The sequence below is a fragment of the Parasteatoda tepidariorum genome, chromosome 5 (genome assembly GCF_982258835.1).
Source record: "Parasteatoda tepidariorum strain Cologne lab strain chromosome 5, Ptep-v5.0, whole genome shotgun sequence".
Lineage (NCBI taxonomy): Eukaryota > Metazoa > Arthropoda > Arachnida > Araneae > Theridiidae > Parasteatoda > Parasteatoda tepidariorum.
The window spans coordinates 57,379,799-57,394,336 of NC_141759.1; the positions used below are offsets into that span (position 1 = coordinate 57,379,799).

Here is a 14,538-nt window from a genome sequence, read left to right on the forward strand (position 1 = left end):
TTTTTGATAAATTTTAAAAAGCTTTTGTTTATATATTTCAACAAAATGGTTATATAAAAGAATGTTATAAATTACTCCACACATGCAAGCTGAGAATCTGTGCTACAGATTACTGAAATGATAGAACACATGTCAACGGGGGTGTAGCTCAGTGGTAGAGCTTTCGCTTTGCATGTGAAAGGCCTGGGGGTTCGATCCCCCACACCTCCACTTTTTTTTAATAGCAATTTTATTCTCTCCGCTATACTCCCTTTTTCTCACCGTTTTAATAAATATTCCATTTTTGATAATTTTTAAAAAGCTTTTGTTTATATATTTCAACAAAATGGTTATATAAAAGAATGTTATAAATTACTCCACACATGCAAGCTGAGAATCTGTGCTACAGATTACTGAAATGATAGAACACATGTCAACGGGGGTGTAGCTCAGTGGTAGAGCGTTCGCTTTGCATGTGAAAGGCCTGGGGTTCGATCCCCCACACCTCCACTTTTTTTTAATAGCAATTTTATTCTCTCCGCTATACTCCCTTTTTCTCACCGTTTTAATAAATATTCCATTTTTGATAATTTTTAAAAAGCTTTTGTTTATATATTTCAACAAAATGGTTATATAAAAGAATGTTATAAATTACTCCACACATGCAAGCTGAGAATCTGTGCTACAGATTACTGAAATGATAGAACACATGTCAACGGGGGTGTAGCTCAGTGGTTGAGCGTTCGCTTTGCATGTGAAAGGCCTGGGGTTCGATCCCCCACACCTACTCTTTTTTTTAATAGCAATTTTATTCTCTCCGCTATACTCCCTTTTTCTCACCGTTTTAATAAATATTCCATTTTTGATAATTTTTAAAAAGCTTTTGTTTATATATTTCAACAAAATGGTTATATAAAAGAATGTTATAAATTACTCCACACATGCAAGCTGAGAATCTGTGTTACAGATTACTGAAATGATAGAACACATGTCAACGGGGGTGTAGCTCAGTAGTAGAGCGCTCATTTTTCATGTGAAAGACCTGGGGTTCGATCCTCCACTTTTATTAATATAAATTTTATTGTCTCCAATTTTTTCTCTTCTTTTCATCGTTTTAGTAAATATTCTATTTTTATCTGTTTTTAGAGCTTCTATACTTCATGTATTTAAACGTAATGCTCATGTAAAAAAAATGTTTAAATTACTCCACACATTCAAGCTGATCTTCTCTGCTACAGATTTTTAAAATATTATAAAGCATTCCAAACTGGGTGTAGCTCAGTGGTCGAACGTTCGCTTCGCATGTGGAAGGCTTGGGGTTCGATCTTCCACTCCTCCACTTTTTATAATATCAATTTTATTCTATCCATTTTTTTCTTTTTTTCTCTCCATTTTAATAAATATTCCATTTGTAAATATATTTAAAAGCTGCTACAGTATTTTCTTCAATAAAATTCTTGAGTAAAGAAAATCGTATAAATTAGTCCACACATACAGGCCGTCCAACTTCACTGCAGATTACTGAAATATTGGAACACATGTCAAAGGGAATTTATCTCAATGGTAGAGCGTTTATTGCTCTGCACGTAAAAGGCCCACGGTCTGACCCTCCCCTTCCCCAACCTTTTTAACATACTATTTTTTATTCTCATTTTCTCTTTAATTTCGTCAACTATTAATATCTTTCTAATATTGTAATAAAATTCTTATGTTAGGCAATGATACTACTAAATTATAGATAATTTTTTCTCAGAGACATTAGCCTCTCCCTATCAGCTTTACTGAATGTTTAACAAAATTATATATTTCAACTCCATATATGTCCTTTATAGTAATGACCATTTTTGCAAAGCAGCGAAAGTTTATTCAAATATCACCGAATTCACGAAGTGTTGAACCATGCAGCTGATCAACAATGTATTGAAAATTTAAATTACATTTATAAATAATCAAACAATTCATTTTTAATATTATATGATGGCAAATTTTTTAGTTTAAGGAAGCGTATGAAAGGTTAAGGTTTTTTCAAATTCAGTAAAATTTTAAATCTCTGAACATTTTATGGAAATTGATTTATTCAGTAAAATAATAAATGCGTCTGCTTTTAAATATTTCTTCTCTAAACAATAAGCCAACTTTAGTTAAAAAGCTCAGCACTGCTGGATTTTTCTATAATCCATGAATATATCAGTTTTTTTTTTCTGTATGTTGATTTGCTATTTCTTTGGAAGCTTGCCAAAAAGCTTAACATTTGTTTCATTTAACTAAAGACAAGACACTTTGGCAATTGACCAGAAAAGAATATTTTGATCCTGCTACCAGAAAAGAAGTGGTAATTTAACTTAAAGTTGTGATAGTTTGCCTGAAAACTATAAATTAGGTTTAAAAAAATTGGAATTATTATGCTTTAAAAACTTTTGTTTAAGTATCTGACCACTTTTCTAAATATTTATACTATTTGCCATAAAACCGTTGCTTTGAAGAAAACTTAAAATATAATGAAAGAATTGGTATTTATGTAAGGCAAAAATAACAGTTATAAACAAAATCAATAATTTATTTTTCATTATTTATTATTTATTCATCATTTATTATAAATGACTGTTTTCTTAACTTCTAAGCTAATATGTCATTTTCCTGGCATTTAAAATTTGGGATTTTCGATTTTATTATTTTTTTAAGCAAATGTCTATAAACTACCCTCCTGTCTGTAAGATATTAATAAATGTAACTAAATAAATGTACAAAAAAAATTTTAAATTATTTTGAAGACCTTAAATTTGAAGAAATTTTTTTTCCGAATTGTCAATTTCCAAAGAATTACCCTGTTACGCTAATTCTCACAGTCAGTCCTAATTTCGTCATTATATATATATATATATATATATATATATATATATATATATATATATATATATATATATATATATATATATATATATATATATATATATATATATATATATATATATATATATATATATATATATATATATATATATATATATATATATATTCCCCTCGGACGGTATTGTTTTTTTAAGGTTACAGAAAAAGTCATGTTATTATTCCATTAAGCTTTGTGAATCATAATAATAATTATAAATGAGTTTGATCCCAACTACACATAAATAATTACAACAAATATATTAAAGCATAACAGTCTTTATGATAGCGAATTACAAAATACAAATATATTTTTGAGTAAGTTTGTTTTTCGGTAATTGTTTTGCTAACAAGTGGAAAATCCTTGCTCTAAAAGAGTGAAAGTTGTCAGGTGTGCATATAAAATATATTTGTAGGAATATCTTCTAGGGTCCTCTGCTCTTATTTAGAGTCTTGCTAATTTTAACAAATTAATAAGTTTAAATTAACAAATTAACTATACACTAATGTAACTCACACAAATGTCAAAATTGCACAGCGAGCAACTAATTTGCATGGTTCAATTTGGAAACAAAGTTTTTTTAGAAATATTTAGGAGAGTATGGCGTTTTCGAAAACCTTCAAATTTTACAGATGATGATCTTAAATTATTAGGAAGATGATCTGATGATGGTAATCTTAAATTATTATTCACAAATTAATTAGTTATGGGCGTTTCATTTGGCATTACGGACTTAACACTCTATGTTTTTAAATTATGGATTAATAAGATTTTATTTTTATTTTACAAGAAGAAAACCGTAAATAAATAAAAGATTATGAAAGGAAAATGGCTTATAATTGTAAATAGAATGTCTTAATGATTTCATGAATATATTTGATTAGAAAGAATGATTAAGATATATGTTAGACTACCAAGAAATAGATTTGATTAACAAAGAATTTTACTTACATATTTTTAAATGAAACGAGTTTTTTAAGGGGTCTATCAAGTAAGAAGTGATAACACTAAGATTTAAATAAAAAATTCGTTTTTTGATTATTATTCGTTTATGATCATTTTGATCAACTATTTGCCAATTTCACCAGCTGCTGCGCTGGACAAGTAACCAGTTTCCTTATTTATGCTACAAGTTTTTGAAATCTCGCCAAACTAGGTTTCCGGAAGATATTTTGAAGAGGTTATTTTGAACGTCCGATCACGCCACCAAAATTCTTAAACTTGATTGGTTATTTGATATGTATACCTACGCGAAAGTTGGACTTCGTTAGAAAAGAAGTAAAAGGGTTTATTTTTTCGCCATTTATGCTTCTGATCTCTTGCTGTTAGAATCATCGTTATTATTTCATTTTATGAAGATGAGCCACTAGAGTAACGGTAAGTTATCTTTTATTCTATTAAAAATATTTTATTAAATTTGTAATAATTAATTTTTTTTAATAATCAAGAAGTAACGTTGATCCCAGTAATAATTGCCAATTTGGCGAGATTTTAAAACTTCGCCAAGAGGTGCGCAATTCTAGGATTTTACCGTTAGTCTGATACCGGATATTTTCGTTAGGTTTGGTTTAATTTGCTTTGTTGAAGTTTTTATTTTTTTAAAAAAACAATTGCCCTTTTAGTTTTTTTTTATCAGCATAAAAGCTTCAAGCAATTTAGATTAGTTTCGCCATGTAAAATAATCCAAAAATTGTTCACAAAAAGTTAATACAGTATTGTTCCCATTATTCTGATCTACCTGTGTATACGGTAAATTAATTTTTACGAATACATTATTTAAAATTATAATTATTGAGCAACTAAAAATTACCTCCACCGCAAGAAACAGAACAAGCTCCAAAAATTCCTTCCTGCCAATGAAACGTTGGACGCTGACACTGTGACCCATCACCACCACAAACTCCACATTCGTCAACTTTCAATGTTGATCCTACTTGCAGATCACAGCCAATCGGCTGTAGAATAAAATGACAAAATGTCAGTAGTATTTTTTTTTCAAAAATATTCTAACATCATCACAAATAAAAATATTTGAGCAACATCAAACTGGGTTGCCAAACGCTTTTTGGAAAAATTCATCCTTGTGGTAGCTAAGTTAACGTTTTAATGAAAGATTCATTGTATTTTACCTTAACACTACCATGAAGATGATTTTAAACTTCATATAAAACTTCACTTTATTCCAGTTCTCTCGTGATGAGGCTTTTAAAATGTTAGCAAAGCTATCAAAAATTCTGAAAGTTTTAGTTGTTCATTGTTTGCCACTTAACACATTGCTGACCGGTCACGAGTTAACTCGTGTTTTCGTTAACAGTGATCTCGTGGTGACTATTTTAAAAAGTGGGCGTAATTTTCCTTACTTTTCAAGTTTTACTATTTAGTTCTATACCAATTTATTATAACTTTACGAAATTCGATATATTTGCAAAACTTGTGGCGTACTATTACACACAGGTGATTGTTATCTATTTGTCATACGGCATTAAAAAATTTTGATGGTTATTTATATTGTTTAACTACCACATCACCTCCACACGGTTTCTTATAAGTAGTCTGAGCAGATTATTTAAAAAGCGAACCACTTGTGCGCATGAACCCAAATTCTATTTTAATAAATAATACATACTTGAAAGAACTTTATCATATATATTTGAAAATTGAATCAGTAGTGGTTGACAAGTTAATAAAACAAACCAATAAATAAAAAACAATTTAGACATATATTTGCTACCACTTTCTAATTTTTAATAGATTTCATATTAAATGGTTCTTTCACTGATTGGTCTACCAGAAGAGACTTCGAGCAAGTTGCTGCCTGAGAATAGGTTGTGCGATTAAAATTGTCTTGTGATAGATTCAAAGTTTCCTTTAAAGGTAAGATCGTTTTGAATTGTCTTTCCGATATCAACTAAGGCACGAGTCGGTGTCATGTCTTCGGGGTAGACACGGAAATTAGTGCGACTCAACTGATGGCATCTAATAGCATTTCTGATCCTACAAAGATCAATTTAACCACGGAATGGGAAGATCTTATGGATTCTATATCCGATCAGGATAGGATTACTGCAAAAAAAGGTCCTTTTAAGGGCCAGAAACCAATTTCATCGAATACACATGAAAATTCGGATGAAAATCAAATAGAGCAAATAACCCTAAACGTGGATAACAATACCGAACTTATCCTAGTTCCCCCAGACGAAAATAACGATTTATCGAAAATTAGAGATAGTGTAAATAACATTAAAAATGTCTTTGCACCAACTATTCAAAATGAGATACACCAAACAGTTATCTCAATTTTAACAGGATATATTGAAACCCTACTTAACTCTACAACAGAGATGGGTAATCGAGTAGCAAATCTTGAACAGCATATTCAAAAGTTAAATGATCAAATTCTCGAAAATGGTTCTAAAAAACCAAAATTGATCAAGATTAAACAAACTAGGGATAACCCCCCAGCTCTTTTCCCAATAAAAAGATCCGGCCGTAAAACTAATATTGCCAAAGTAAATTTCATTAGCGAAAATAAATTCTCTGCACTAGAAGAATTAAATACGGATAAAAATGAAAATTGTAACCCAGGAGAAAAAACTGAGGATTACCCAGAACTCTCAATTATAACCAATCCGAGCAAAAGGAAGAAAATAGCTATTTCAGATAATTCAGATGTTTCAGACAACGAAACTAACAAAATAGAAGAAAACAAAAATTCTAATGACATGGAAATTGATAGTAATAAAAAAGCTAATAATTTCAGAAAACCGAGAAAAACAGCAACCAACCCACCGATAGTCATTATAGACCCTAACTTTGACTGGAAAAATTTTCTCGCAAAAATGAAAGAAATGAACGTAAGTGAATTTACAGGTAAAACTGTAGGGGACAGAATGAATATTAAAACTAGGACCCCTGATGCACACAGGGCCATAGTCCAAGTCCTGGAAAATTCAAATATTAAATATCACAGTTACTCCTTACCAGAGAATAGACTAATAAAAATCGTCATTCGTGGAGTACCGAAAGAAATCGGCTCTGAAGAAGTTAATTTAGCATTAAGAAATGAGCATGATATCACACCAGAGAATGTAGTCCAATTAACAAAAAGGGTTAATGGAGACAGAATAAACATACCTCTCTACTTAGTCACACTCAAAAAATGCGAAAAAAGCAAAGAAATCTGGCAAATAGAATATCTACTAAATTGTGGAGTTAAAATCGAAAAATACAGAGGAAGAGGCCAAGAGCCCACGCAGTGCCATCGCTGCCAACTTTTTAGACATTCTCAGAATGGCTGCAGGCATGACCCAAAGTGCGTCAAATGCGCGGAACAACACCTTACTAAAGATTGTAATAAAACAAAGGAAGACTCTCCAAAATGTGCAAACTGTCAGGGCAACCATGTTGCAAGTTTTAGGCAATGCCCGACATACTTAGCCATCTCAAATAACAAAAATAAAAATAAACAACCTCCGACCAGGAAGGCAGTTTTCGAAAGCAAAACGTACGCGGCCGCGGTACTAAAAGAGCAAACTACCAATTCCATCTCCGCAGCCGAAGAAAAAATTAAAGAGGCTAAAGAAGTAGCGGACAAGCTAACAGCATTAACCATCATAGCAAAAGAAATAGCTGACTCCCTAACAAAACTAGATATCAAATATGGATCTAAATAAAAATAAATTCATTCCACTGAAGATCGCATTCTGGAATGCTCATAGCCTAAATAACAAACTAGAAGAAACAAAAAATTTTATTTATAAGTATGATCTGGACATTCTAGCTATAAATGAAACCCACCTAAATAAATTTAATAAATGTAAAATCGCTAATTATAACCTTTTTAGATGTGACCGTACAACAAGCAGAGGCGGAGGTACTGCTTTATATGTTAAAAGATGCTACAACTCCACACTATTCAGTCAGAACAATTTAAATGGCTATGAAGAAGTCTCTATTGTAATCACACTTCAAAATAGCAGAAAAATTAAAATCACGAGCATGTACAACCCCCCCGGACACCCTATACAGGAAGACATTATAAAGGACTTATTTCCAATAAATTTCGAATCTATTGTGGTTGGAGATCTTAACTCAAAACATATAAATTGGGGATGTGCGAAAACAAATGATAGTGGCAGGAAGCTAAACATTCTAATCAATAAATTTAACTTAAATTTATTCGCTCCAGACGAACCAACCTACTATTCTAAAAATAGCTCAATTTTAGATATTTTAATCACAAACTCCAATACCCCCATTTCATTAGAGGTACTCCACGAATTAAGCAGTGATCACTATCCAGTAATTGCTACTACCTGTTTTAATAAGGAAGAAAAAATCATCACTAGGAAGAAAACAGACTGGCTTCTGTACAAAAATATTCTAAACTTATCATATTTTAAGAAAAACCTAAATAACAAAGCCGATATTGAAGAAGATATTAAAAACCTAACTACTGACTTATACAATGCGTACACAGAAGCTACAGAAGAGACAAAAGTCAGAGCCGATTATAAAATTATACCAAATTTTATTAAGGAACAAATTAGAACTAAAAATCGACTAAGAAAAGAATATCAGCAAACAAATAACCCTATCGTTAAAACAGAAATTAACAGACTTCAAAAAACAATTAATAAACAACTTACCGAATACAGACAAGACGTTTGGAACGAAAAATCATTGGCATGAATACAAGCGATAATTCCGTATGGAAAATGGTTAAATCCCTCAAAGCAAATAAAGCGATAAACATGCCTCTAAACAGTGGTAATGGAAAAATTTATGCAGACAAAGACAAGACAGAAATATTTGCAAACTCAATCGAAGAACAATTTTCTCCAAATAAAGAACCAAATGATAAATCCTCAGATCAACAAATTATATCTACCTATAATACCTACTTCAGTAAAAATCAAATTAATAACTCAATGAGTTATACGGATAATGACGAAATCAAAAACATCATCAAAAAACTAAATAAGAAGAAAGCCCCCGGCTACGATAACATCACCAATATCATGATTAAAAATTTACCCCCCTTAAGACTGAACCAACTCACTAACATAATCAACGCAAGCATCAAACAGTGTTATTTTCCAAATCACTGGAAGCATGCTACTATCATCTTATTCCCAAAACCAGGAAAAAATCATTTAAACGCAGAAAATTACAGACCGATTAGTCTTTTATCTTCACTATCTAAAATCATGGAAAGAATTTTATTAAATCGAATTTACCCACTATTAAGCTTTCTCCCGAACGAACAATTCGGTTTTCGGAAAAACCTCTCCACAACTAAACAGTTGATTCGAATACTTGAATTTATTAGTGAAGAATTCTTCAAAAAACAAGCCACTGCCTTACTCATGTTGGACATCGCTAAAGCGTTCGACAGAGTATGGCATACTGGTCTTATATATAAAATGATACAGCAAAATATTCCTGATGATCTTGTTCATATTATTAATAATTATTTAATCAATAGAACATTTCAAATTAAAATTAATGACCATTTCTCTACAAGGAGAAAAATACAAGCAGGCGTACCGCAAGGCTCTATTCTGGGGCCCATTCTCTTCCTAATATACTGCTCAGACTTCCCAGTTAACAGGGGAGATATAAATATTCAAACAGCCTTCTATGCGGATGATACCGCGATACTCAGCCGATCCTTAAATGTAAATAATGCAATTAAAAGACTACAAAACAATGTAAAAGATATTGAAGCCTGGTGCAGCAGGTGGAAGGTTAAAATCAATAGCTCCAAATCAAACCTTCTCATTATTCGCAAAACATATAAAAAGAAAATTATAAACTACGAAAAAATCTTATTATTCAACGAAGAAGTTCCCAAAGTCTCTAAAGCAAACTATTTGGGTATCACTATAAACTGCACCCTAAATTGGAAATATCACGTCTCTAATATACTTAAAAAAAGCTGAAGCTGCTTATCAAGCTTTGAAAGCCATTTTAAATAGCAATAGCAAAATGGCTTTAAACACGAAAAGGCACATTTATCTAATGTGCATAAGACCAATCCTCAGCTATGCATCCCCGGCATGGGGGACGCTTACAAATACACAAAGAAAGAGACTCAGAGTCTTCGAACACAAAACTTTAAGACGAATCACTGGGGCTCCCTGGTTTGTCAGAAATAGCACCCTCTATAATGACCTCAAAATCGACGAAATAGACGAGTGCCTTTTTAAACTCAATGCACCCTTTTTTAAAGGTGCCAAAAATTGTTCAACATGTAAATTCAATAAGTTATTAGACATTGATTTCATAGATGACAATAAAAATTTCAGCCCGATAACCGCTTTTTTCTTAAGCGACTGTGTTCTCTCTAAGCATTTCGGATAATCATGACTATCCCCACTGCCCTAGACAAACTGTGTTCTCTGCACCAATGAAGCCCGGCTATACCGGTGGGAGGCGAGAGAGTGCACAGGGAGTCTTCCCCCTTTTGTAAATTTGTAAATAATGTAAATATTCTTTCTTTATCTTTATCTTCAATTTGTTCCCTTTATTATGTATCAACTTGCGACTTATTTTTATGTATGACTCAGACTTGATTTTATCAAGTATTGTTCATTCTGAGATTTAACTTAATGTTAACGCAGCACCTCCCTTCCCTTCCACCACATATTATCCAATTTAGATGAAAGAGCAGATATCCATACATGGATAGGTACTCTGAAAAAAGTTGATTAGTTAGTTAGTTAGATTGGTCTACCTTCATAGAGGTCTGATCGGGCTACCTGCAAAAAAGTGTGTGAAGGCTTTCAGTTATAGGCGGCGTTGGCCGGGCACATGGGGTAATTTTCAGAAAAGTTGCCGGTCAGCAATGTGTTAATAAAATATTTTGCAAAAAGTATGAGATCAAGAATAATTAGAGCTAAAAACGATTTCTTTCTATAATCGGACAAGAAAGTCAATGTTTGGCTACTTGATGTTTTTTTATTTTGTTGAAATTTTCAGGATACGTACGTATGTAAAATTATTAGGTACATGTTCTTTTTAATTGTAAAAGATTTTTTCCCTTCAGATTTAGAAGGATGAATCAAAATTACATATCCTCTGGAGTTTTGAAGAAAAAAACACTTGTATTCACATGCGGTAATACTTTTTTTTAAAAAACATGGTACTGACCATTATTTTATGTTTCACACCTATCGTTTCCACATTAACTGTTTAGGCCTAAATACTTTCAGTGAACCTTTGCATCGAATGAAAAAGGTCATTCAAAAATTCTCTATATAAGGCTATTTTTTTCGATTTCTGAATCCCAAATATAGGGGGTAGTTGCAATCTGGAAAATATGGTCCATACAGTATGGCCAGGAAAGCGCTCCAAAGTTTGGACCCCTCAATGTTAATTTTACTTTTTACGTATTTCGTTACATCTCGAGAACTTTTAAATAGAATTGTAAAAGTTTTGCACACAATTATAAAATTCGTTTATCCAAAGATAATTCCATGAAGTAAAAAAATTATATTAAATATTTATTATTTTTTATTTATTAATGGTTGAAACAATTTTGAGTTGTAATGTATACAATATTTTGCATAATTTTGAAGAATATAATTTATTATGGATAAATACAAAACTTGAGGATAATCGGTCGAATAGTTCTTGAGAAATCAAATTTCAAAAAAGTCAGATATTTAAAATAGCCTTAAAGTAGAGAGAAACTGAAATGCTGTTCAACTTTCAAAATCAATCACTAACTTCGCCTATATTAGACAAGTGTAAAAATTACTGGAGAAGAAGCCTTAAATATAATAACTTAAACTGAATACACTTTTTCATTGACAATATAAAAGGGGATATTTCCCTATTTATAGTAGGGATATTTCACTACTGCTCAAAACCAGTTTTTTGATCATAGAAAAATTTAAATAGTGGTCACAAAATTATTTTGTTGATCATTCTGTTTTTGGAAGAAATATAATCCATTTATTTTACCATAAATATGATTAAGATGATATGTACTCAATACTTCAATATCTCGCATTAAATTTACAAACTCAATACTGAATACATATTTTCTGAATCAATTAAACTAGTGATAATAGGGAAAGATTTTCCTATCTCAAAAACTAAAATGTGTGCCATTAGATATTACTTTCTTTCCAACCTAAGGTTATTTACAATAAATATAGTTTTCAAAATTTACAATGAATATTATAATAAACAAGAAAATAAATAAGAAGACAAATAATTTCTTGTTTGAAAATGATTTTCAAAATCAATTTTTTATCTAAGCTGAATTAAAAAAGTTGACCTTTGTTCAAAAGTTTTATGTCCCCTAATAAAAAATTATATAACATATACTAGTTGTCTTCAAGTTTAATATAACTGAAACTAGAAAACGAAATAAAGTTGAAACTTACGAAAGATACACAAAAGACTTGCGAAATTGAAAAAACTAATCAAGTCTTGAAATAAGAAAATACGTTTTATTAAAAAGGTTAAGAAAAATAAAGTTTCTGCTCTTAAATATTATAGTAGCAGACTCATACTTCTTCTTCGAAAAAATAAATAAATAAATAAATAGGTTATGAAATTTTCTAGGCTTTTTTAGTTAATTTCACTAATTTTACAACTAAGTAAATTTTGTATTTTTTTAATGACGCAAGTTTCTAATGCAAAGCAAAAACATTATTCAGATGATTTGTTATATAAATACAAAATTGAATTAATATTTTTCTGTTCCCTAAACACTAAATAAACTGATTGGAAATTTGCTTAAAAGCAACAATACTCACAGGTTTAATTAAAAAAAGAGATCAAATAAAAAAAACTAACTGATTTGAAACAAGCTATTATCACTTAGTAGAAAAAGTTATGTGTATCTAAGTTTTAAGAATTGTAAAAGCACGCGGAAAAAATATTTTTATAGATGTATCTTTGCAGAAACGATGACAGAGTCACTGTCGAATTTTGACTGTAGTAATGATGAACAAAAAGGAAGAAAAAAACAAAGAAAACAATGCGCGCGAGTTTAAATTGTTTTACAAAATTATTTTTTTACTAGCAAGAAACTATATCCTTAACCCTTTCGCGCCGACTGTCACAAATACGTGACAGCATGAAACTGTATCAATCAGGATAAAAAGATAAAACTGGTAATCAAAGTAATTCTTTAGCAGTTTATTTGTGGGCGGAGTTATAATTGTTTGATTTATTTAATTCACCATTACTTTGTTCAAAATAAAACTATTTAGTTATACTTTGAACTAACATTGATTATATATATGATTAAACGAACAATAATTAAAGAAAAAGCAAAGTAAGTCTGTCAAATTAGCAACGACTACATTTAAGTTACCGCTTTTTATTTAATTGCAACTTGATTCTGATTTTGTACAAATGCTTTTCTGAATCACCCGTCCCCAAGGGGTTAATATATGTTAGAATAGCGACTTGAAAAAGGTTTTTTATAGGTCCACTCATATTCAATAGATTAGTGAAGTAATTAAAGTGTATGTAAAGATTAAAGTTTGAGGCAATAAACTAGAATACATTGTTATTTCTTTTATTTTGAATTTTAGGTTGAAATTTATAACGAATCATATAAATGTATCTATAATTTTAAAATCTTGATTATGTTATAAATCGCTAAAAAAATTTGTCTCCTGGTTGTCGTACTGAAATATTTCATTTGCTTCGACTCAGCGTATATATTTTATTTCTTGAATTACTTGAAATTTTATTTTAATATTTCCTATGATAAAAACTTTATGTTTTTTTGCTCAGATAAATTTTATTGTATGATTTTGACTATAGCAATTCCGAGTTGCTATAGTGCTTTCTTGAATTACTTGTAATTTTATTTTAATATTTCCTAGGATAAAAACCTTATGTTTTAATAATTTTTTTGCTTAGATAAATTTTATTGAATGATTTTGACTATTGCAACTGCATGCTCTTAAAAATGGCGATTCAAATGAATAATTTTGAAATCTTGATTACGTCATATTGCTGAGAGATTCGTCCTATGTTTTTATAACAAAATATTTCTATAATGTGGACTCGGCGTAGATAGTTCATTTCTTGAATTATTATTTTAGTTCTGTTTTAACATTTTATGTAATAACAACTTTCTGTTTCAAAATTTGTTTTTGATTAAGTAAATTTTATTGTATAATTTTGACTATTAAAACATCATGCCCTCGAACTTACGAAATTTCTGTTAATTTCATAATTTATTTTTCTTAGTAAATGCAAAGCTAAGACATTAATATAACATTCCTGCAGCAACCTTGTGTAGGACAGGGGCTCATGGAGGTTGAGGCTCCACTATATCGCGACCAACGGCGTGACTGCGGCTGTGCGCTGAGAAATCAACTGATCAACTGAATTCCCAAATTTGACTAGAAATTAAAGGCTATGAAATTTTTCGATAACCTCATAAAATATTTGTCATAACGTTTTAAATTTTTCCAGACTGTGGCCAACCTGTTTAGATAATTTAAAAGTGGATATTTAAAAGTACCCGCTGAAACGATTTATGTAGTTGTTGTCTCGAATAACACTTGTACAAGCCAAAATCGCCAGTCATAGGCCTTGTGAATTAAGTCAGGAAGGAGCACCTTTCGTTTGACAAGAGAGTACCGTTTGGGTGAAAGTATGAAGTAGTTCTGAACTTTTTGGATAGATGGCAG

The 14,538-nt window shown here is 30.6% G+C and overlaps 1 protein-coding gene and 2 non-coding genes across 3 annotated transcripts in view; 2 read left to right on the forward strand and 1 right to left on the reverse strand.

Moving 5' to 3' along the window:
• Positions 1–14,538, reverse strand: part of LOC107449716 (protein madd-4) — a 130,328-nt gene that overhangs the window by 91,540 nt on the left and 24,250 nt on the right. The window contains exon 5 of the mRNA XM_087163990.1: positions 4,677–4,821. Within this exon, the coding sequence (XP_087020116.1) occupies positions 4,677–4,821 (145 nt within the window). The remainder of the gene's footprint in view (positions 1–4,676; positions 4,822–14,538) is intronic.
• TRNAA-UGC (transfer RNA alanine (anticodon UGC)) lies at positions 138–210 on the forward strand. The gene has a single exon. It is a non-coding gene; the product is annotated as a tRNA-Ala (tRNA).
• Positions 418–489, forward strand: TRNAA-UGC (transfer RNA alanine (anticodon UGC)). Its single transcript has one exon. It is a non-coding gene; the product is annotated as a tRNA-Ala (tRNA).